The sequence below is a fragment of the Sminthopsis crassicaudata genome, chromosome 6 (assembly GCF_048593235.1).
Source record: "Sminthopsis crassicaudata isolate SCR6 chromosome 6, ASM4859323v1, whole genome shotgun sequence".
In the NCBI taxonomy this organism is placed as follows: Eukaryota; Metazoa; Chordata; class Mammalia; order Dasyuromorphia; family Dasyuridae; genus Sminthopsis; species Sminthopsis crassicaudata.
This window is the reverse complement of record NC_133622.1, coordinates 247116041-247140430: the sequence shown is the minus strand read 5'-3', so window position 1 is coordinate 247140430 and position 24390 is coordinate 247116041. Positions and strand designations below refer to the sequence as shown.

The following is a 24390-nucleotide window of genomic DNA, read 5'->3' as shown; positions in this document are numbered from 1 at the left end:
TCTTTCCATTGCCTTTCTTTATAGAGGACAAAAACTGGACTCAGCTCCACATCTATTGCTCTATTTGGCTCAGAAGTAGGGACCCTGCACCAGTTACATCCTGATCTACTTCCTCCCCTCCCCCCCTTATCCTTCTCTCATTTTTTTGCCTTCTTTTGGATGTTCTCTCTCACTGTAAGATTTTGAACTCCTTGAGAATAGGAACTAGCTTTCTTTTTATTAATTATATCCTCAATGTTTAACACAGTACCTGGCATATAGTAAGTGCTAAATGTTTATTAGGCTGGATTGAATTGTTTCCGATTCTTACCTATCACAAAAATGCTGCTGTATATAATTTTGTATATAAGGGCACCTTATAACTTACCTATAACTTCTTTGGGTTATATAAACCCTGTAATATATTCTCTGGTTCAAAATGTATGGACATTTTAGTCATTTTATTCGACCAATTCCAAATTGCTTTCCAAAATGATCATGTCATTTCACTGCTCCACCAACAATGTATTAGTGTTCCTGTTCTTCCACAACCTTTCTAACATTTTTGGATCATTTTCCCCCCCAGTTTTCAGGATATGAGGTTAAACTTCCTGGTTCTTTTGATTTTTTTTTCATTTGGCACATTTTTTTCATGTAGTTGTACATACTTTGTGATTCATTTTTTGACTACTGTCCATATCCTTTGAATATTTATCTATTGGGGAATTATATATATATATGTATATATATACATATATACATATATATATATAATTCCCCAATAGATAAATATATAAATATACACATACACACTTATACACATACTATTGATGTATTTTGGATAAAAAATTCTTACAGAGAATTTGATATAAAGATTTTTCCCCCATTCAATGAATTCCCATCTTATCCTAGATGCATTCATTTTGTCTGTGTAGAAACATTTCAGTTTCATATAAACAAGGTTATCTATTTTATCTTTTGTAACTGCCATTATATCTTGTTTGCTTAAGAATGTCTCCTACCTATGAGAAAGATATATGATTTGTTTCTCTTCAATTTTAAAAATATTTTTTAAATGATAAAATCTTTAATGAGGCAGCTACATGGCACAGTGGATAAAGCACTAAACTTAAGTATCTGGCCTCAGATGCTTACTAGTAAGTCACTTAACTTCTTATTTACCTTAATTCCTCATCTGTAAAATGGGGACACACTGGACAAAGAATTGGCATCCCACTCTAGTATCTTTGCCAAGAAAACCCCAAATAGGATCATGAAGAATTGGACATGACTGAAGGAGTGAACGACAGCAACAGTGATCTTTAATGTTAAGGTCTCATCTGTTTAGAGTATATGACCCCAGGAAATTTGGCCAAGAGCAAGAGTTTATAGAAAAGATAAAAGGAGAATCCTTTCAACTCTTTCTTGGAAGTAACCTTTTAGTGACAAGTTACTTGTGAATGGGAAAAATGTGAGGAATAAGATAGAAGTAGCCCTTTTCTACTCTCATCAAGGAAGTGGGAGAAAATTGAGCTTGTTGATATAAATAATCACCTCCATCTCACATAATGGCAGTCATAGAATCACTGAATTTCAGAGCTGAAATGGACTTAGAAGATGTCTTAGCCAACTTGGACCCAAACAAAAATTTACTTTAGTGGGATAAAGGTTCAAAAAGCTTATTCTCCTACCTGTTGCCTTTTTTTAAGGACTCAAAGGTAGGTTTTGCTACACTTTATTACCTACTGGGAAATGGAAAAGCTTTTGAATTCCTCCACATAGGTATGAAAGCTAGAGGAAGCACAGGGAGAGATTCAGACGTGGAGGACAGAGAGAGAACCAGACAGCCCTTCTCAGGGGCAGCTGTCATCCTCAGTGGGTGAGCCTTCCAGGGGCGGGGCTGGAAAGTTTGTTTCTTTGTCTTCTTCTTGAGCAGGGATATTTTCCATTTCTTCCTCAGCCTTTGGTTGGGAGGGTACCACAGTGAGCTGGACGGCTTGCTCCTTCCTGTCTTCTGCAGACAGGAGAAGCACACTCTGCAATAGAAAGTCAAATTACTTTTCTTGTCCTTTACACTTATTAGTTCTTTGTCATGTCCATATTTTCTACATTTTTAATTTACTAGATTATAGGACCATGACTTAGAGCTAAAAAGGGAGTTAAGGGGCCGTTAAGTCTAAGCCCCTCATTTTATAGAGGGGGAAACAGACACAAAATGGCAACTTGACCAGGATTATTCTTACATTGTCCTTGGTTATCTCCTGTCCTCTCCCAGGGCCAGGTCTTTATTACTTCTTTGTCCCCAGATTTCCAAAGATGTATAAAGGCAACATGTACCAAAAGTTCCTGGGCAAGTGCCAAATTCACTGATTCACCGATTGGGCATGAGAACAGAGCATGGAAGCATTTGAACAAGAATCCCCTCTTCAAAATTGAGTAAAGTGGAAAGAGCACAGAACTATGCTTTAATGTCACTGCTGCTACCAGTTGAACTGTGTGACTTTGAGTAAGCTATTTGTTAGCTCTGATTTCTTATCTATAAATGTATAATCACAGCAGTCTAGTTTCAAAGCATTCTTCCTAAATGTCCAACCACATAATGTGGGGCATGAAGCAGAAACAGAATTTTTAAAAACCATGTATTTATTATGTGCCTATTGTGTACATAGCATTGTACTAGTTTGTACGGTGTTTGTACCTTATATACTAGACATAAGGTTTAGATAGGAATAATCCTTGCCTTCACTATTCTAGTAGAATTTAGCATACCCATTCTTTGAATTTAAATCCTGGCTTCTTGTCTCAACACTTCTTTTGTCATTGCTATTTGTCTCGCTGTCTCCCCTACTCCATAAAGGATCATAGTGTCCAGACCCTATTTTCTTTTTTTTTTTTTTTTTTTTTTTGCCCCTCCTCCCCTTCCTGAGAAGTAAAATAATTGTTAAATTTCTCCTTTTTGTTAACTGTTGAATGTTTCATTTTATACAACATAAACTATCAGAGAATGAGCCCGAGTCAGGTCTAGCCTTGATAGATGAAGACCATGAATGGAACATTGTTCTAGGGCTAATAGGTCATGAAAGCTTTGGGGTCAGGTCAATACTCACTGTCGGGGCACTGGAGCATAGAGTCTTCCATTCGTCCTCTGTGATGCACACTACCAATAAGTTCTGAAGAAAAGTGAAAATCAGCATGATGGCCAAAATTCCCTGAAGAATGTTCAGAGAAGGAAAGGTAAGAAATTTGAGCTTAAGGAGATCTCATAGATTGTAATGCCTCAGTTTCTCTACCTCAGTTTCCTTGAATTGGAATGCCTCAGTTTCCCTGAATTATTATGCTATACCCTGAATAAAATTATTATGAGCACCCCCCCTTCTTAATCCCATTAAGCTCTGACCACGGCCACATTCTAGTGAATCATAAAACTCCAAATGACTTATCTCAAATGCCTGGATATTGTTCACTGTCTCCTGTCCCAGACTCTCTGTCTCCTGCTCCTCACCTTCCTGATCTCCAACCTGTCAGGACTAAAGTTGTGATCCTTCCTGAAATTATGATTTACCCAGTGTTTCCCTCCTTTGCCTTTGTTTCCCTTATAGCTGGGGTCCTATAAAAGGTCTGTGTCTTAATCGCTAGGATAGGACATCTTTTGGTCAAGAGTCCTGTCTGGCCAGCTAGCCCAAATACTCTACTATTAAAATATTATTTTAAATATTAAAATATAAAATCTAATTTCTGTCTTGTCTCAGTTTTTCCAGCATTACAAGATGATTGTTAATGACACGATAGCAACATGATTTTAGGTCTCTGGTGGTAAGCTGCAGGGACTTGTGCTTTCCTCTCTACTGTTTAATGTCTTTATCAGTCACTTGGGTAAATATAGAGATGGTATGCTTGGTAAATTTACAAATTAAATCTAGATTGAAGAGGTAGGTATCGTATTGTAAGACAGTTTAAGGATCCAAAAGGACCATGAGAATTCAGAGTGTTGGGTGGAACCTAGGAAGAAGGAATCTAGCAGGGATAAGGAAAATACATTATACTTTGGCACATTTTTTTTTTTTTTTCAAAGCAAGTAAAGGATCAATCAATGTGCATTTTAAGGATCTACTTTGTACCAGACATTGTGCTAAGTATTAGGAATACAAAGAACAACAAAATACAATCCATGCCTTTGAGAAGTTTCCAATCTAATGATTATGATGAGGGGGGAATGGCTGGACAGCATCTGTTTGGGAAAAAGACTTGGGGGTTTTCATGGTGTTGCTCCTAGAGCTTCAGTGAGTCCTTGTTGCCTCAAGAATAAAATGGGAATTCATTCTCAATCTGACTCCTTCTTGTCTTTCCAGAGTTACTTTGTATGTTTCCTTCTCTTATTCCATTGACTCCTTACTGTTCTTTATATATGGTATGCCTCTTCCCCCAACATCTGGAGTGCCTTCCTGTCTCATCTGGGCCCCTTAAAACCCCAGCCCCCTTTCTGAGCCTTTTCCTGATGCTGAAGTCACTTTGTATGTTCTTTTTACTTCTTTTAGAATATCCTGTATCTCTCCCCCCCCCTTCTTCCCACTTCCTCCTTTGAATGTAACCTTCCTGAAGGTAGGGACTGTTTCATTTCTATATCTTTATCCCAGTGTGTTTGCACTTTGGAACTTACCAAAAAGAAGGACTTCACAGTGAAGCAGTACTGCTCCACCAAAGAGTTTTGCTCGGTTGCCTCACTTTGCTCACAGCTGTATATGTTGACATTTGATTTCACTGTTTGCCCCAGATTCAGACTTTGCAGTTTTAGAAAATGAGAAACGGTGAGATTAAATATGTCCATGATCAGAAGAATCATTCCAGAGATGGACGAGAACAGGCTTATCGTGTTCATTCCTAGCTTTGTATTGACCTGGGGCAAGAGACACAAACGATAATGGCTTCTTTTAGCTTTTTCTTGCTCCTGTAACAAGAGTCCTAAATATATCCAGTGGTTGTTGGTTCCTGCATCCACTTTAAGGCAAGGCTGGCTTTGACTCCTCCCTTTGACTTTAGAGGCCCTCTACATTTCCATTGCTGGGCAGGTGCTAGTTTTTGGATTCAAATGAATAGAAGGAAGGGCTTCCTGCACCGAGTTGGCCAGCAGAGAGGGAGCTGAGAGGCTAAATGGGGGATTCCGAGTCTGTGGCCAGAAGGGGTCGTATCTGAGCTGGCTGCTTCAGACTTCAGGCATCCAGACTTTAAGGTCCTGTGTAAATGCAATGCATTACTAATGTTGTGAGGAATGTTCACGTTTATATACAACTCCAGGTTTGCAAAGCGTTGGATGTTTTTTCTTACTTTGATTCTTACAATCACCTTGGGAGGTGCCCTGGATTTATTGATGAGGAACTGAGGCTGAGGGAAGCTAAATGACTCATCCAGGATTCCACAGCCACTAAGTGTCTGAGAAAGGAAATGAATGCAGGGCTTACTGGGATACCTTGTAGCTTCTGATACTATTATCAGTGCAGAAGGGTCAGAAAAAAGCAACTGTGTTGCAGGCTGTGTGCCAGCCTGGTCACATAAAGTAAGTGGCAGTTCAGCCGCTGGCATCTGGCTCCCACAAGTGTTTAGGAAGGTGATGAGGGCCAAAGGGCACAGCCCTGGAGAAAGCTTGAGGCGCTACCCACCCACAGGGGGCTGCTCTCAGCCCAGAAACTCCTGGCCACCTGGCAGAGAGACAGGAAGATCCCTGGGAGGGAGGATGGGCAGAGAGGATGGTGGTTTTGATAAAGGCTGTGTCATTGGTCAGCTTGTACAGTTGCTACTTAGCCCGCTGATTGATTTTGCATGGAGTTGTTACCACTCCACCCAAGGAAGAGTGATGTCTGTGGCATCTTTCATGGTACCCATCTACTATAGTACAGAGGATGTGGTCCCTGGCAGTAGAGAAATACTCCTCAATACTATCTATAAGCCATAAAGTTAGCAAATAAGTTACATGAAGCTCTGGTTTCTAACTTTGTCCTAGAAATTTATCTTCTTTCACCTGGTTCCTTGCTAAATTCTTCTGGAAATTAGCCTGCTTCAGTTGGCATTACATTTACAATAAACGTTTCCCCTAGGCTCGGAAATGGGTTCAAGCCTGCATATTCTTTTGAGATACTTCACAACACCAGCCTGTGATCCCAACCTTTTGGGGTCTCAACAACATCACTGTGGCTTATTATTCTAGCAATATGGTATTCATTTTGTGAAGCTTCTTAAATCCATTGGGGTCTGTTAATGAGTACCCTAATGATTCTAATTCCCCAAAAAAGGAGCTTTCAGAATATGGAGCAGTATTATTCCATGTTTATTTATGCACTAAGGAGTCGAGTTCATAACTGCCACCAAATTATCAGCAGCTATTCCTGAGAGATTCTCACTCAATTCCTAAGCCTTTTGAAAAAGAGGGGAATAGTTTTACTTGCCAGGCAAGTTCTGGAAGTTTTCTTTGCAGCCACCAAGAATGATCCAGAGGTGATGTACTGGGATTGAAAACAAAACAAAACAAAACATGATTATTCACCATCGTTTAAAGACTTGTTCACAGTCATCTGACACATGCTAAGCTGGATGGATCTGGGGTGAGGATAGGAAAGGAAGGTGCCTGAAAGTCATGCATCTGGACTCTTTTGACTCCTACATCTTTTTCTCTCCTTATTCCCCCCCATTTAGTTTTTTCTATCCTCTGTTACTTTGAAGATCAAATATAAACTTCTCTGTTTGGCATACAAACCTCTTCAAAACCTGGCCTCAGTCTACCTTTCTTACATATTTCTCCCTTTCATACACTCTATGGCAGAGTATCTGACTCAGGTCAAACTCCCAAACCACATTAAGATCTAATTGGGAAATGCTAAGTAAAATAAAAGAAAATGAAGTGGTATTGATGGGTCAGAGCGTAGGGTCTATTCAAAATTGTATACTTCTTATCCGTTTTCTCATTTTTCCTCTAAAAACAAACAAAAAACTATCCTGTCTGATTGTGAATACCTTGTTAAAAGACATCCTGCCTCCTTACCTGGATGAAAAGGCATCCTGTCTCCTTACCTGACTCCTTCTTATCTTTCTTGTAGATTGTAGGTTGCTATCCTATAACTGAGCTCCAAATTTTCAGGATATAAAGCCTTCCTGAATGATTTCTAATTTTCTAGACTTCCTTTAGAGTCTAGGCCATCAACTATGGCATCAATAAACTTTTGGGACTTTAAGAGACTCTCTTTGAATTCTTTCAAACTGTGAATTATGACACACACTTCAGTATTAAAGGTATCAGTGGTGATATGGAGTTGAAATGTGAAATAGTTTTGGGAGCATATAATAATTCAATCAATACAAAGAACTGATGTCCTAGGCATCCCAGGATACCAGTGTTTGTGATTTCGTTATGTGCGTGGCACGGGCTCAAGCAAAGACACCAGGCAGGGTAGAGCAGAGTCCTATATGAGAGCAGTTTGCTGCTGGGGAGGAGGAGGAGAAGGGGGAGAACCAGGGAGGAGTTGGGGATCAAGAAAGATCCAAGTGGAATCCACCTGGCTGGCCAGGAACATGACAGGCTGGGGGAGGATGATCTGATGAAGAGTTTCAGCTTCATGTCCTTAAGACAATGGAGGCCAAGGAAGAGCTTCCCATCCCTCTATACCTCAGAGCAGTCTGAGAGAACTGACTTATTATGCTTAATAAAGCAACAGCATTGGCTCATTTTAGCAATTCCCAGGAATAAGCTAGTACAGGGTGCCCATCCAAAATACAGTACAACAGAGGTAATGTTACTTTGAGGTTTTCTGGTTTTATACAACTGCATTTCTATGTGAGTTTTACACTACGGCTAAGTAGCACAGAACACAGAGCTCCAGGCTTGCAGTCAAGAGGACCCATCTTCATGAGTTCAAATCCAGCCTTTGACCCTTACTAGCTATGGGACCCTGGACAAGTCACTTTTTTGCCTTAGTTTCCTCATCTGTAAAATGAGCCAGAGAAAGAAATGATGAGTTGCTCCAGAAAAGCCCCAAATGAGGCAAAGAAGAGTCAGATTTGGTGAAACAGCTCAGTAACAGCTAGGTAACCCAGTGCATGGCATGGCAGTAGGGACTTAGTTCAGGCTATTTGTATGCATTGCAGTGGGTGTGTGAGAACAATGTTCTGTCTGCAGAGATGTTGTGACTGGGCTGTAAAGATAAGGAATTAGAGGGAGAGTCAAATCCCTGTCTATATTCTCTTGATCCTCAACACTGCTTGTAGTCTTTTATTCAGACACCAAGTAGGATGACGGGAAGAGTTCAAACACTCTGTGAAGCCATGTCCTGGAAGGTAACTGAAACATGCAGCCCCGGCCTAAAACTGGCTAAAACCAGCCTACGGGGTCAAGAACCGGAAACTAGGTTTTTGCTAGCAGACATGCTTAATGAACTTCATGCATATTAACTGACACACCTTGAGGGTGGAATTAGTCACCATCTTTGACCATAGGATTTATGATCAGGGAGGGGGGACCTATTAAGGAGTGTATGTAGAGGGAGGTTTCTGAAAGGCATTCTCCTAGGGAAACTCTGAGGAGGAGGAGGAGGAGGAGGAGGAGGAAGAAGTGGGGTTAGGGGGAGATTACAAGGTATTGCTGGCTCTGATACCTGTGAAGTGTGTGGCTAAACTCATATGGAGTTTTCACACTGTTTCTGCAGGAGCCTGGTAAAAGTTTAGATGGGTTCACTTATTCTGAGTCTGTTCACTGCACCCTTTGAGGGTTCAGAGTACTATTTCTCTGGCATTCAGAGATCTTTATGCCTTCCTAGTTCCAAACTCCTCGTACAGCATGTGCTGTCCATTCCAGCCACGCTGGCCTTGATGAAGTCATTCAGACATGGTTCCCCACTTCCCCATGGCTAGAGCACTCAGTGCTTTCATCTCTGCTCCCTTGGCTTCCTTTACAAATTTCAACTGCTTTAGGACGAAACTACCTATCACCAGGAGTTAATATCTTTTCCTCTCAGATTGCCCAATATCCCCTCTGAGGAACAGAGGATAAAATACAGACCTGGAGTTGGGGGACTGAATTAAAATCTAGCTTCAGATACTTGATAGCTGGCCAGTCACCCTCTGTCTGCCGCCATTTCTATTACTCTAAAGTAAGGATGATAATAGCACCTACCTCCTGGAGTGTTTGGAATGGTCACCTCAATGTTATTCTCACTTTATTCTGTTTCTATCTTGTATGTTGCACCTTTACACTGAGAGCTTCCTGAGGGCCAGCTTGAGTTTCTGCCTTGTTTTTTATCCTCGGTGCTCAGCATAGTGTCTGGCACATAGTAGGTGCTTAAAAACACGCTTGTGGATTTGAAGTAGGAAGTTAAGTAGGAGAGTGCATTGCCCCAGACATTAAGAAATAGTATTATCTAGGGGAAATGGTCAGCACAGTCAAAACATGAATAAAGGTAAAGGAGAATAGTAGCGGGAAAAGTCAGAGTTTTGAGCTGCTACTGTAACCTGTGGGAGCACGTTCTGAATCCAGACTGTAAGAGACTGAGAAATGAATGTATATCAAGGATGTTAGAGACTTTCCTTCTGAGAATTGCCATGTGTGCCATGTCAGCTGGTAGGGGGGACCCAGGAGGCAGAGGGGACATGGCCTCTGAGGCAGGAGGCTGTGTCTTCCAGGTGTTAGATCTTTTCTTAGAAAGCAGAACTAACTCCAGGTGTCTCCCTTCTGTGGCTCCATGTACACAGTGCTGAGTGGGCTAGGTACAGGGGAATCCCAGAGGAGAGTAAATATAAATGGCCAGCTCTGCCATAGGCGGGAGAAGGATGCGGCGAGAAGTAGAGAGATTCAGGAATGCAGAGAGAAACGCAGAGACATACAAACACTAGCTCTTGCTTCCTGCTAACCCCTGCTGAGATTACCAATAAAGAAAGGCTCTTAGGTACTTTAACATCATCTCCATGTCTATCAGGGAAGATTGGTGTGTATGGCCCTGGCAATCGGTAGATAGCCTTGGAGGAGAAGTTACACAGAAGAGGAGACTGAGCTCAGAGACTGCCACTGACAGGCTGTAGCATTTGGAACAAGACAAAACCCTGAGTGACTGCAGTGTCTTCAGTAGAGTCTTACAAAGAAGGCCTGAAGTTTCAGCATCTTTCAAGAAATAGTTATGCATGTGTGCCTACTGAGCCTCTGATGAAGGCAGAGAGGGGAGCTGGAACTGTATTTTGTTTCTGTCCTCCTCAGTTTCCTTTCATTATCTTCCTCTCTTCAAGTTGAGTTCTAATAGTTTTCAGGGATCTGAAAGAGGACATTCATGGTCAAGGAGAGGATAAACTAGATGTCTCGTAGGTTCCATCCAATGCTGAGATACTAAAATTCTCTAATTAGTGAAGAACAACTATCCTTGTTTTCATGCATTTTAAAAAATTAATAGGCCGAATAATTAAGCACAATATTGGTATCTTCACCTTCTGTGGAATTGTTTTAATCAAATAGCCTCTTTCCTATATGAATTTTTTTTCCTGTGGATTTAGCTTTGATCAGATGAATTCTCACAAGAACACCCTGAGCTTCGTTTACATTGCCCAATGAACTTTATTATTATTATTATTACTTACAATAATGCCTCCCCAGACAGGGTACCACACCGTCACATTGATGGCGGAATATGTGCCCACGGGCACCATCAGTAGAATCCCACCTAGTCCAAAGTGGAACAAGCCAATCATGATCTGGACAGCCTGCGGTGTGAGAGAATGCGGTGATGAAAGGGGAACACAAAGTGGCACCCACCCATTCATTCATTTGGTCTTCACAAACACTTTATTTAAGAGGGGCCTACTGCATGCAAGAGAGGCGGATGGCCTAATGGATAGCCTTCAAACTAAGAAGACCTGGGTTTGTCTTACCTCTGACACACACTGGCTATGAGATTCTGAGCTAGTCACTAACTTCTTAGTTTTTCTGGCTACTCTTTAAGCCTAAACATTGAAGATTTGTGGCCTAGTGTTGAGAGAGGAAGTTTTTTTCTCCGGAAACTCCCCTTCCTGCTATAAACACAGGTGCAGAAGGTAGGCAGAGTTCAATTCTCTGGGCTGGGGAAGATGCAGACTTTGGCCAAGATAAGGCCCCTAGCCTCAGCAAGTCCTCTGCATTCTGGGGGCTCATTTTCTTTCTATTCTGTATCAACTTAAAGGACAGGGTCGTTCCCCTGCCTGCGTATGCGCTTCTAAGGAGAAGGGGTTGTTTCCTTCCCTGTATGTGCCTGATCCAGGCTCAGGTTTACAGTAAGTACTCAATAAAGGCTTATTAATTCATTGGTTGATAGATCAGAGACTCATAGATTCAGATCAAGAATTACATAGACTTACTTTTGTCTGCTTTCCCCTGCTTTTACAGATGAGGAGATTGAGCTGAGACATTGCCAATGACAGGTTGTAGCATTTGGAACAAGATAAAAGCCTGAGTGACAGCAGTGCCTTTATTAGAGTCTTACAGAGAAGGCCCGAGGTTTCAGCATCTTTCAAGAAGTAGTTACGCATGTGTGTGTACTGAGCCTAAAGCAGGGTATGGGATGCTGGGTTATCTAGACAAAAGCAAGGAGGCAGTGGTTCCTGTCGGGGACAGTCATGGCAGACTTTCTGGGGGAGCAAAGGAAGCATTGGCCACTTAGGGATATCAGGACTCTGCCACACTTGAGCAACTGTGTTTGTAGGGCTGCTGGAAGAATGGAGTATTTATTAAGCACCTGCTGTTACACTGGCAGGTCACTGCAACAGTGGCCAATGAGGTATTTAAGGTCCACAGACATTTATTAATTGAGGAAACTGGGGGATGAGAAAGGAGAATCTTAAAGGGCATAAAATAATCATTTTCCAGGTCTTGAAGAAGGGGGATGAGCCTCACTCTGTGTGGCCTCCAGGCAGGGAAGAAGTCCCCAGGGCAGCGAAGAAGATTCAGAGGAGCAGCTAAGGAAAACCAGCTTTCCATTGTGGCGTTATGGCCGCAGGTATAGGGCACTCTCACTCAGGAGGTCTCAGGAGAGCCTGTGTTCAAATCCCAGCTCAGAAGCTTCCTGGTTATGAGAGTTTTTCACTTTCCTCTGCCTGTTTCCTCATCTGGAAAAAGTGTTGGCAATGTGGTCAAGGGTATTCTGGGGCAGCTACTGGTTGTCCTAAGTGGACTTTGTGGTCCCTTCTGGGCTCCTGTGGCTTAGAGGCTTCTTTGAAAAAACACTTGAAGGAAGGAGAAGGAACAGGGGCTCTTTCCTGCCCATGGGTCTGGTTACAGACATTTTTGTGGAGGGAAGACCCAAGGGGCCCATCATCTCCTGCCCCTGTGGCCCAGAGAAGGGGCTTTTCTATTCTGCCCTCCAACATGCCCTCTAGATAGGAGCCTTGATGGTCATGCTTTGCATGGTCTGCAAATCAGAGCAGGACTTCACTGAGAAAACGGCTGCATTTTTGGAGGGAGGACACAGACTTACCCCAAGAGCTCTGGACTCTCTCCTGAAGAAACTTTCCAAGGTAAGACTTTGTAATTGGAACCCTCTCTGGAGGCCCATCCTTTGGCCTGGCTGTACGGTGCTGGGGCCCTTTAAGGAATCTGCCAGGAAAGTCCCACTGACTGAATTTCTTGGAGTCATCATTTTGTTCTCAGAGATCCTGAAAAACAGATGGGACAAGTTGAAGGAAATTTAGCTTTTAGGGGTACTCTAGGTATACCCCCTCATGTGCAGATGCTCTATTCCATCTACTAGTCACCTCAATGTCCTCCTTGGCCTGGCTCCTATTTTTCAGGGGCTTCCTCCTTGGTCCATCCTTCAGGCTGTAGACCATCTTAGGATGGGACTGGCCACTGAATGTGGACAGTGGAGTCAGAGGTCATGGATTCAAATCCCACCACTTGATGCTCTTCACTTTCACAAAATGTTGACCTCTCAACTTCCTTCCACCTTGGGTGACCTACTCCTGAAAGGAGCAGCAATGGGACAGCCACCCAAGTGGGGTGACCCTGGAGAGTCAAGGGTTTGTAGAGCTAAAGCCAGACGGACCTTGGAAGCCTTGGTGTTAGTCACCCCCATGGGCCCATCCTGGCAGCTAAGGTTTCTTAAATAAAATTGGTGGGACAGTGAGGTAGCGCAGTGGGTAGAACACTGGGCTTGGGGTCAAAAGGACCTGAATTCAAATCTAGTCTCAGACACCGACTAGCTGTGTGACCTAGGGTAAGTTCCTTCACCATGTTTGCCTCAGTTTCCCCATCTGTATCCTGAACTGAAGAAGGAAATGGCCAACCACTCTGGTATCTTTACCAAGAAAACACCTAGAGGGATCAGACGTGACTGAACAACCACAAAAATAAAATCAGACTCATCTTGCAGCTCTTGGGCCATCTGAAGGAATGGAGAGAGAATGAATGGAGAAGAAAATGTCTTCCTGATTTGAGCTAACTGTGAGTACAATGTACCCTTTTGAAAGGTAATGAGCTCTCCTTCCATGGAAGTATTCAAACCAAAGAAGTCAGGGGGATTCTTGTTCAGTTTGAGCTTGGGCCAGATGGTCTTTGAGATCTCTTCCAGCTGAGATTTTTGCCCTTCCATCGTGTGACCCGCAAGTTCTTCTAACTTATTTATTTTTTTCTGAATCTGCCTGCTTAGGATTGGTTCTTGAGGCATGTCATTCAGGATTCAGGGATGTAGGGAGCACCTGTATAAGACCAGGAGAGGGACAGGACAATGATACTTGCCTGGAAGTGAAGCTGTGCCCCCAGGCCTCCTCTCCCCCACACCCCCTTCTCTATCCTCAGACATCTTGCATTGGTTAGCACTTAACATGTGTCTTGGGGGAGACTTAGTCTTCCTCAGTCTCCCTTGGACATTCTATAACCTCTTAACTCAGAATGTCCTCAATGTCACCAGAAAAGAAATCATCGAAGAGAAAGATTTAAAAACTGCTTCGGTCACTGGCTTGCTGGATGTTCCTGAGCCTGTCTCCTTCAGATATCTGGCTCTGATGCTTACTAGTGGGGAGTCTCTGGATAGACTGAATTTTAGCCTCAGTCTCCTCATCTGTTTAATGGGGGTAATGACATTTAGAATATGGCCCCTCCAGGATTCTTAGAAGGATCCAGTGAGGTCATATACACCAAGTGTTCCCAAGCCTTAAGATGACTTGGGAATGTTGGTAACTTGTTTTTCCAGTTAGGAAGACCTGGTTCAAGTTCAAGTACTGTTTGTGGAATATATGTAAAGGGTTTTGCTAACCTTAACAACCTTAGTTATTATAGAACTAGTAAGAGAAAGGGCTGCTGTTGTTAGCATATTGTTGGTGTCAATTGTAGCTGAAAGAAATTCATCTCAAGAATGGCCTGCTACCTTTCCAGTGAAGAGCACAAGGGTGTGACTACATAGTATACTAACATTTTTATATTAATTATAGCTTTTTATTTACCAGCTATATGCATGGGCAATTTTACAGCATTGACAATTGCCAAGCCTTTTATTCCAACTTTTCCCCTCCTTCCTCCCACCCCGTCCCCCAGATGGCAGGTTGACCAATACATGTTACATATGTTAAAGTATAGATTAAATACAATATATGTATACATGTCCAAACAGTTATTTTGCTGTTCAAAAAAGAATTGGACTTTGAAATAGTGTACCATTAGCTTGTGAAGGAAATCAGAAATGTAGGCGGACAAAAATAGGGGTATTGGGACTTTTATGTAGTGGTTCATAGTCATCTCCCAGAGTTCTTTCACTGGGTGTAGCTGGTTCAGTTCATTACTGCTCTATTGGAATTGATTTGGTTCATCTCATTGTTGAAGAGGGCCACGTCCATCAGAATTGATTATCATATAGTCTTATTGTTGTTGAAGTATACAACGATCTCCTGGTCCTGCTCATTTCACTCAGCATCAGTTCATCTAAGTCTCTCCAGGCCTCTCTGTATTCATCCCGCTGGTCATTTCTTACAGAACAATAATATTCATATACCACAATTTATTCAGCCATTCTCCAATTGATGGGCATCCCCTCAATTTCCAGTTTCTAGCCACTACGAAAAGGGCTGCCACGAACATTCTTGTACATACAGGTCCCTTTCCCTTCTTTAAAATATCTTTACGATATAAGCCCAGTAGTAACACTGCTGGATCAAAGGGCATGCACAGTTTGATAACTTTTTGAGCATAGTATGCTAACTTTTGAGTCAGGAAGACTTCTGTTTAAATTCACAATTACCACATAAAACGTCTGGTAAACTGCTTACCTTTTCTGAGCTCCCACTTCTTTCCTACCAGCAGGATCAAATCAGTTCGAATCCCACCAGTTCAAATGCCTAGCTGTGTGACCCTGGGCGAGTCCCTTCATACTGTTTATCTCAGTTTTCTCCTCTACAAAATAAGCTGGAGAAGGAAATGGCAAACCACTCTGGTATCTGCCAAGAAATCCCCAAATGGATCATGGAGGATCAACCACAATGACAGGGAGAGGATTGGTATACCACTTATTTCACAGTGTCATTAGAGTCTTGAATTAGCTACAAAGGGATTTGCAGGCTTAGAGAATGAGAAGGTCAGGTGTTATGAGTAGTCCTTGGATAAAAGAGGCCTGGTCCTGCCTGTTGGACCTTGTACAGAGGAGAGCTGCCATTTCTTAGACTGAGCTACATCCCCTGGGAAGGGTGAGAGGAGGAAGAGTTTTGGTGTAGGTAGAAGTCAAGGCTGAGCAAGACTTCTGCTTGTTTCAATAGGCCATTGGCCTGTGGGCTTGGAATTAGAAGTATCCTATGCAGCCTCTTAGAGGGAGGGAAGAGCTTTCCTTTAGTTGCTGAGGGTCCTGGGAACTCTCAAGCTTGTTATTTTGTACTGCATATGCAATGAAAATCTCATAGTCCCATCCCCTTATTGTGCAGATGAATAACTGAGGCCTCAAAAATAGAAGTGGCTCATCAAAATTCTGCTTGTTGATGTGGAAGACCCCAGAGAAGAGGGTGTAAAGTTGCAGATCTCCTTTTGACCAGTAATGTGGTGGGGTCAACACAACTTTTTTTTTTTTTCTGTTTATTTTTTTTTTTTAATGCTAAAAAATTTGTACTTCCTTAAAATGAACTTTTATTGTAGGGGTTCTTTACTTGGGGTCCACAGACTCCCAAACTTCTGCAGATAAATTCATGGGGACTATAAACTTGGATGGAAAAATATTTTTTTTTCAGCAACCTCTCACTGAAAGTTTGCAATTCTTTTAATTTTAAAAAAAATTTTTACAAATTCTTTTTTAATTTTTAATAAATTCTTTTAATTTAATTAATTAAGATCTTAAGTCAATATTCTGAGAAAGAATTCATAGAGACTCCTCCATGATCCCAAGGGGAACTATGGCCCCTTACAAGTAAAGACCTCTGCTTTATACTGAGACCTTTTAAGGTAAGCACAAAAAGCCAAACCATAACCTTCCAGTGAAACCACAGAACCAAGTTCCTTAGAGCTGGGATTGTAGATGAAAATGGGACCATGGGGACAGACCTGGGTAGGCCTGTGAGGTCTCAGAGAGCCCAGTATCCCAAGGAGGGACATCACGTGCCTGCGGCCACACATGGAGGTTGTCACATTTGAATCCAGGGCCTCCCTCGGTATTTCTCCAGGGTCTGTGTTCCATGGTTCCATCCCCACCCATCCCCCTCCAGGCATGAAGTCACCTGCTCTAAACCTTAGTCTCTTCAGTATTCTGGTGAAGATCAAATGAAAAAAGGAATGGAAAGGGTTTAATTATAGCAGGACAGCTAGTAATATGGAGGGTCGCAGTGCCATGCTTAATGAATGCTCTTGAGTGAATGAACATGGCATGAGGCAGATCCCTATACAGACCCTGAATTCTGGGTATTCAACAGAAATAAGGTGCAGGATGCTTGATAAGTAGTGGGGGGAGGGGGCTGGTCAGAGCTATCAGGAGAATCTGTGTACACATATATACACATACATACATAGTTTATACATTATATGTGGCATTTATGTCACCCCGAGCAGGGAAGCAAGGTCTCTGTGTGGAGAGGCAGAGATGCATCTCTGCAGCAGGCAGGCTGGCGCTCGTCTGACTTCAGGCTATATGAGGTGGGGGCTCACCTCAGTTTCCCATGGGCAATCCTACACCACATTTGGGTGAAATAGGGAAGACCGGCCATTTTGCAGGAGTGATCTCTGTGACTCTGTCAGGCAGTGCTTTGAGAGAACCATGGAGGGTAGGCCGGGTGGGCCTGGATTCAAGTCTGCTCCCTATAACTTAGGCTCAAGACAAGATGTTTGACTAGATGGTCCAGAACCCTGTATCGCTGATATTTTTGCTTGATGTTGCTAACCTTATCCCTCAAAGGAGCCTCCCCTCTCCCCTTCCACCCCAGGTTGAGGCTATCTTCTACACCTGTTAGTTAATCCTCATTAAGAGGTTTACAGGTCAAACCTCATTCCTGTGGATAGTAACATCTTAATGGCGCTCCAAGCCTTCTAGCTTTGTCTGTGTGACCTTAGGCAAGCCCCTTAACCCCCTGGGCATCAAGTTCTTCATCTGCCAAGTGAGGGAGCTGAACCCGGTCTCTGCTGAGTCCCTTCCAGTTCTAGGGTTGTAATCCTATGATACTATGAAATGCCATTAGAGGAGAAACAGACATCTGGGGCCCAGGGCCTTGCCCATGCTCCACTAAACTTCACAGAGCCCTGCGAAGTCTCTTTCCTGGGTTTCACAATTGACCTTAGACAAAATTGAAGGAAATAAGAGTTTGTATTTATCTAGTAGTCTGGCCCTCTAAGAACTCTACAAAGTATTCCCTCCTGCCTTTACAATCTTCTTACGGCTTTGATGTGTGACCCTGCCCTCCTGGCTGCCCCTGGAGCAAGACTCCACCTCCAGACCTGGAATGCTCTCCCTTCTCAGCTTTGCATTAGGACTTTTCTAGCTCCCTTCAAGCCTTACTTAAAATCTGCATCTAGAAGAAGCCTTTCCAGGGCTTCGTCCTCTTAGTTCCATTCCTCTGGATTTACCCATAAATTTGTAAATAGTTTTTCTGTTTTCCCTCTATTGGACTAGGAGCTTACTTGTGAGTGGGGACTGTTCTTTTTTTGTATTTTGCCTTCATTATATCCCCCTCAGCACAGCGCCTGGTGCTTCTTAAATGCTTGCTGACTGGCTGTGTGAGGGTTTAGTAGGTGTTTTCCTCCATACCAATTTTATTATCTTGATTTTAATAGCAGGTAAAGAGTGGTCCAAAGTGTCCCGGAGAGTAAGAGTGGGATCTTCCGTGGTCTGAGGTGCTGGGGCCAGTACAGAGCTCTTTCTGCTGCCTCCCAATTGCTTTTGATCTATTCTCTCTTGCTGGAGGAGAAGGATAGAAAGATCTGCCACTCAGGTAGTGGAAATGCTTATGCCTTGGCCCAAATTGAATGTGCTGAGCATCCCTAACGCTGTCTTCCCCTACTTATAGATGGTGTTAAAGGGGATTAGGCTACCCACCTTTAGGGTCCTGTTGGGATGGTCCAGTTGGTGGGGTCAGAGCAGCCAGAGAAAAGAACCTGTAGTCAGCCAGTCTTCTGCAGGTAGGAGTGAGGGTGAATGGGGAAGGCCTTGGCTAGATTAGACTGAACCCAAGCAGGTGGCAGGAAATACCCAGCTATAGACCACCTCATCCCATGGCCCACGATCACCAGTCACCCAGAAGATACTGCAAATGGAAACATCCTGAAACATCTTAGTTTCACTTCCTTAAAGGGATTCCCTGGGGGACCCTGGGGAACTGTGCTCAAACCTGAATTAGAAGATCTTTGAAGGCCCCACCCAGAGGGCAGCTGTAAATTGGGGGCTCTGAAGGGGAGAAAGGGCTTGTGGGAATCCCCCAATACTTTGGTAAAGGGTTCTTCAGGATACTACTTTTACTCTTGATTTCCTTTTGGTGGGGACATATTGGAGGATGTATTGGAACCACCTCCCTTTAGAAACTAGTTACAAATTAGGACTCTATTGTTTTATTGATTGTCCAGATTTTAGAAAGTGTTGGAGAAAATGTGAATAATGCTCATCCAGCTCAAAGATCTGTTTTGTTTGTGTCCCCTCCCCCCATGTTAAACATTTATTAGCACATTCCTGTCAAGTGGTCCTTAGACTCACATAGATTTTTTATTAGAAAAAAAAAAAGATTATTATACAAGTCATTCTGCTTTTCTTCTGTGGGTCTCATCAAACAAGCAGTCTTGTGCCTCCATGTGTTTACCTTTCTGGCATCTAAAGTCATTCAGTTCAGTTCAACAATTTATTAGGTATCATGTGAGGATCAGAGACTTTGGGAACTTCCAGGGAGGACATTCCTTTTACCAGTAGAAATTAACATGTATGTGTGTCTATGTGCGTGCATGCCTTGGGCCTGTCAACTCTGAGAGCAGCGATCATGTCTTCTCTGAACTTCCCTAGTACTTGCCTTCCTTGGGACATTACATGGTGGCAGTCTGATAAAGATGAAATCAATAATGGATATGGCATAAGACTCCAGAATATTCCCTCATGCTCTGCTCCCCACATTTAGTGGTAGCCCAGGAATAATGATTTCCATGTCAGCAAACTGTATCTATATGGTGATGTCATGTATATAATAATTTATTAATTATAAGAATATGGTAATTTAGTAGTACCTCAAATTTTATATACATATGTATATAAATATTCAGAATCCAAGTCACTTTTGGATTATTTTAGGATTCAGTCAAATTAAACTTAATAGGATAAGTGGTAATGGTTTGTTTTGTGATATGGATGGGATGTATCCAGGTAAGTAAATATAAGGAATACAAAGAGCCTACTTGCAATTGGGAGGATTAGGGAAAGGAAGGAAGAAAAGGCCCCAGCAGCAATAATCACGTGTGTGTGTGTGTGTGTGTGTGTGTGTGGGGGGGGGTGAATGAGACCATTGGAAATGGCTCCCATGTAGAAAACATTGGGATTCTATTGGACCATCATGGGGAGAAAGTCCAGGGAGGAGTTAAAGGAAGGAAAACTCTGGAGAGGTGGGACAGAAGTAGTACATTTCAGGTCTGGGGGATAGTTGAAGCAAATGCACTTGGGTAGGAGGAGGAATATTGATTTCTGGGTAACTCCAGGCAGTTCAGTTTAGCCAGAGCAGCTGGACCTTCCAGTGAATAAAGCAAAAGAAATCTCAAATATCCAGAGAAAATGAAGAGCCTCAAATATCCAGCAAAAATTCCATTGTATTTTAGAGGCAACAGGAAGACACTGAACATTTTTGGGGCCCAAGTGACATGAGCTAACTGTGACTTATTTCTGACAGCTGTAGTTAAGGTCCATTGGGAGGTGAGAAATGGGAAGCAGAGAAAGTTCAAAAGATGTGAAGGTAATGGAGACAAGGTGAGAAATGGACTAAATTAAGGTTCAGTTTTTGAAGGCCAAGTACGGTTCATATCACCCCAGTAAGGGTCAGATTCCTGGCCTCCTGCTGCCTACTATACTGGTGGAGGAGGAAATACAATGTTGAGATGCAATTTGGAAGGATGGCAGATCTCCAAACATTTGGAGGAGCAGCTGCTTTAGATATGGGAAGGCTCACTTAAGGGTTGGACTTTTTAATACTGAAGTCCTCATCCATGGGCCACAGCCCAGGGTCTACTCAAAAATGTATATCTAGCTGATGAATGTGGAACAATTAAAACCTCTTATGTGTTGCTCTTTGTCTCCTATAAAATCCCCATTACAATTTATTTGTCTTCTTGTAGAAGCTCTTTCTTGTTTCCTTCCCTAAAGTATGATCTTCATTATTTTTCTTTTACAGGCTGTTAACCTGCTAGCAAAACCCCAAATTTTCAGAATACAGAACTAGTTCTAAATAAAGCTTTTTGTGACTTTAAGAGAAATTCTTTGAATTCTTTCTAACTATGAACTATGACTGTCCCATACTTCATCATGGCCTCAATGAGACAACATACTGAAACTTTGGGGATACATCCCTAAACACTTTTATCAACAAAAGAGAAAAAAGGACAGCTCAATAAATTGGGCATGCAACTAAAAAAAGTGAAAAAGAAATTTATAATTACAAAACACACATTATAGAATGAAAAAGCATTAAATGCTTGTTAGGTGCCAAGCACTGGTTTAAAGCTAGGGATACCAATTCAAAAGTAAAAATAGTCTCCATCTTAATGGAATTTATATTCTAATGGAAGAGACAATAGACAGTGCCCAAATTTGGGCACTTTGGTTCCCAACAGTTATAGGGATTGTGAGATGGGGGAATAAGGGAACAATTCCTTGCTCCTGTGTGAGATGGATGCTAGACCCATTCTTTCCCAAATTAATCAGAGACAACTTCAGGTACAAAGAGAAAGCATTTTTTAGTTGTGTGTGTGTGTGTGTGTGTGTGTGTGTGTGTGTGTGTCTTGTTTAAATAGAAAAAGACAGTTTCTAACCAGTTTCTGACCAATGGTCACCAATGGTGTCTGCTTCCCACAGGTCATGTCACTTCCTGTAACTTCCTCAGGGTCTGACCTTTAGAGACCATGTGATTCCCTGCAAATCAAGGTCCAAGACCTGATCTTCTGGCTCTGGGAATAGGGATCATGTGACTTAGTCTCAAACTGAGAAAATTTCATCCAATCAGTCCCATTGACTCCATTAGGCTTTGTCACTCCATAGGATCAATCCAGCTCACCCCTTCCTCTGTTTGATCAATTCAGGAACCTCTTAAGGAAATTGTCCAGGTCATCAGTGTTCACTCCTCCCTTTCTCTTGGGCCCCATTCCTGACTATCTGAATTATTTTTTCCCTTAAAATACAAATACTCCTTTTCTTCCTTTTTATGCAAGTAAACCCCTCTTCCTTTAGAATTTAAGCTCTGAGTGCTTTTTTTTTTTTTTTTTTAGCACTTTCCTTTAGGCTCATTCATCTAAATATATAATCTTGATGGAATTCCTTTCTGTTATAAAAGGCCAAATTGATCTGAAAATGGTTTCAGAAAGGATTTGAGATAAGGGTGATATTAATGTCAATTTGTACCTAGTACCCACCTCCTCCCAACTCCCTTTCTGCTGCATTTTATGGGTTGTCTTCTATCTTTTCATTGTAAATTCCTTGCCTTTTATGGGTTGTCTTCTACGTTTAGATTGTAAGCTCCTTGAGGGTAGGAACTATTGTATATTTCTATCCCAAACATTTAGTACTCTTCAAGGCACTTAACATTGACAATTATTGACTATATCTAGAATCTATTGTGAATCAATCTAAACATATAAGAACAAGAGTCACTCCTCATTATGTAATGATCAAAGGACATATCCAGGGTTACATAGCTAGTGTGTAGATCTCCAAGATCCTTCCCATTTTGAGTCCTGAGAACTCTAGCCCTGGCACTTTGCCCCCAGTTCTTGCATGCCTGCCTCTTACTGCCTTCTTATTCCCTCTCCTGACTCAGAGCACTTTCCCACACTGTTCCCATTTCCAGAATGTTCCTTTCCCTTTTCTCATCTTTACCTCCTGGCTTTCTTCAACCCTGGCAAAAATTCCAACTTCTGCAGGACACCTCTCTTCATTCCTCTTGTGTTTTCCTTTTGTTGTTCATTTTCACTCCTTCCTACCTATACCTTGTTTAGATTTGCATGTTGTAGCCCTGCATAGGCTGCGAGTCCTTGGAGGAAAGGGCCTATTCTTTTTGTGTCGTAGTACTTGACACAATACCTGGCACTTGGTTGATACTGAATACTTATTGACTGATATTGACTTAGTGACATCTCCATCCTACTATTCATCACATAAATTCTTCCTCTTTCTTTAATGAATGATATTGACTTATCATGCTATACTTTCTTTTTCCTTGGTTTATGTATTAAAACGACATGTCATAAAAGGATTCTAGTGGAGTATTTTCTCAGTTTTTGAGAGTAGCTTATGGAATAGATATTTTAGTTTTCAAAAATTTGATAGAATCTCCTGTGAATCTGATTAGGGGAGCCTGAAAACTGAAGGGGGATGCTAAAACTCTCTAACACTCCTCGAAGGACAAATTCTCCTGGAATCCTGGCCTCTGTAAAAGACCCTGCCCCCAGGGAACCAAAATAAAGTGGTTTATTTTGCTAGTTGAAGTAATCTCATTTAGCCTAAAATCTAGATTTCTATTGACCCCTATTGTTGGCTCAAAACCCACTCCCAGTAAGTGTTCTCATTTAGGCCTGGGGGCATTGAGGAAATCTCATTCTATTGAAACTTTTGTCTCATTTCTATTATAAAGAGAGCCAGTTTTAAGCTCAGTTCTTGCTGATGACCTTAAGTTGCCATGTCATGCAAGGAACCCTCTGCCTGCTGAAAAGATATTCTTTCAGCATTATCTTCCCCACCGATTTTCTTAACAAAGCTTTATACCTTTCTATTGGGATTTCTCTACTAGAAACTTTACTTCTCTGCCAGGACCTTGCCACTAAGGAATTCAGTCTTTCTATTCATGCTTAGCAAAGGCTGACTTCCCAATGCCAATAATAAACTTTTTATCAGTCTAGTTTTTTGGGTTTGTAAATTCCTTTATGAAATACTTCTGTGCCACCAGAAGTTGTTCCCACAACTCCCTACCCTACCTCGAATCCTAAAGGGATTTAGGGGAGCCTAATCCCTGAACCTGCCACTAACCTCATCATTTTGGTTCCCTGAATCTAATCTCATCAAATCCATCAGGACCAGGATTCAGCCCTCTTTACCCCTCCCACAACTCCCTTTTGGTTGTTTATTTGCAGCTAGAATTTTCTTTTCTGAGATTGAATTAAGATTTCTACTTGGTGGTCTTATAACGAGTATTTTATATATTTGAAGGTATTCCTCTTTTTCATCTTTGCAGTTTTATTAGCATATAATTGTGCATGATGTTTTCTGATAATTCCTTTTAACTTCTTATTTTGTAATTTCACCTTCATTTGCTATTTTATTAATTTGTTTTTTTTTTTTTTGCTCTTTTTAATCAGATTAGATAAAGATTTAAAAATTTTATAAGTCTTTAAAAAGTATTTGCTTATATTTATTCTTTTTGTTTCAATTTTATATATTTCTCCCCTAATTTTTAATATCTTTTTTGTACTTGTTTCACTTTTTAATTTTTAAAAATGCTTATTCAATTCCTCAATCCTCTTTTCTTCTATTTTGTTAATATATGTTTGTAGGGATATGACTTTTTCCATTGATGGATGCTTTGCATGAATTTTTCTCATTTGTAAATTATGTTAGCTGATTTACTAGAAAGTTTGATATGTTATTTCATTATTATAGTTGTCATACACATATTTATTATTTCTATAATTTGATCTTTAACCCATTCACTATGGATTCAGTATTAAATTTCTCTTTGGGTCTGTGTCTTTGTAATTCCTGAATTATTTTTTTTGCATCATGGCCTATAAAG

General features: G+C 41.6%; 2 protein-coding genes across 2 annotated transcripts in view; one reads left to right on the top strand and one right to left on the bottom strand.

The window, feature by feature from the left end:
* The window catches only part of LOC141546740 (membrane-spanning 4-domains subfamily A member 6D-like), a 276103-nt gene that overhangs the window by 28547 nt on the left and 223166 nt on the right, over positions 1-24390 (top strand). The window lies entirely within an intron of this gene.
* On the bottom strand, positions 1280-18556 carry LOC141546060 (B-lymphocyte antigen CD20-like). The gene is made up of 7 exons (XM_074273560.1): positions 18465-18556; positions 12450-12627; positions 10582-10704; positions 6417-6473; positions 4637-4873; positions 3087-3188; positions 1280-2015 (listed from the first exon to the last, which is right to left on the bottom strand). The coding sequence occupies exons 2-7, from the start codon at positions 12609-12611 to the stop codon at positions 1833-1835; spliced, it is 864 nt and encodes a 287-aa protein (XP_074129661.1). The 5' UTR covers positions 12612-12627; positions 18465-18556; the 3' UTR covers positions 1280-1832.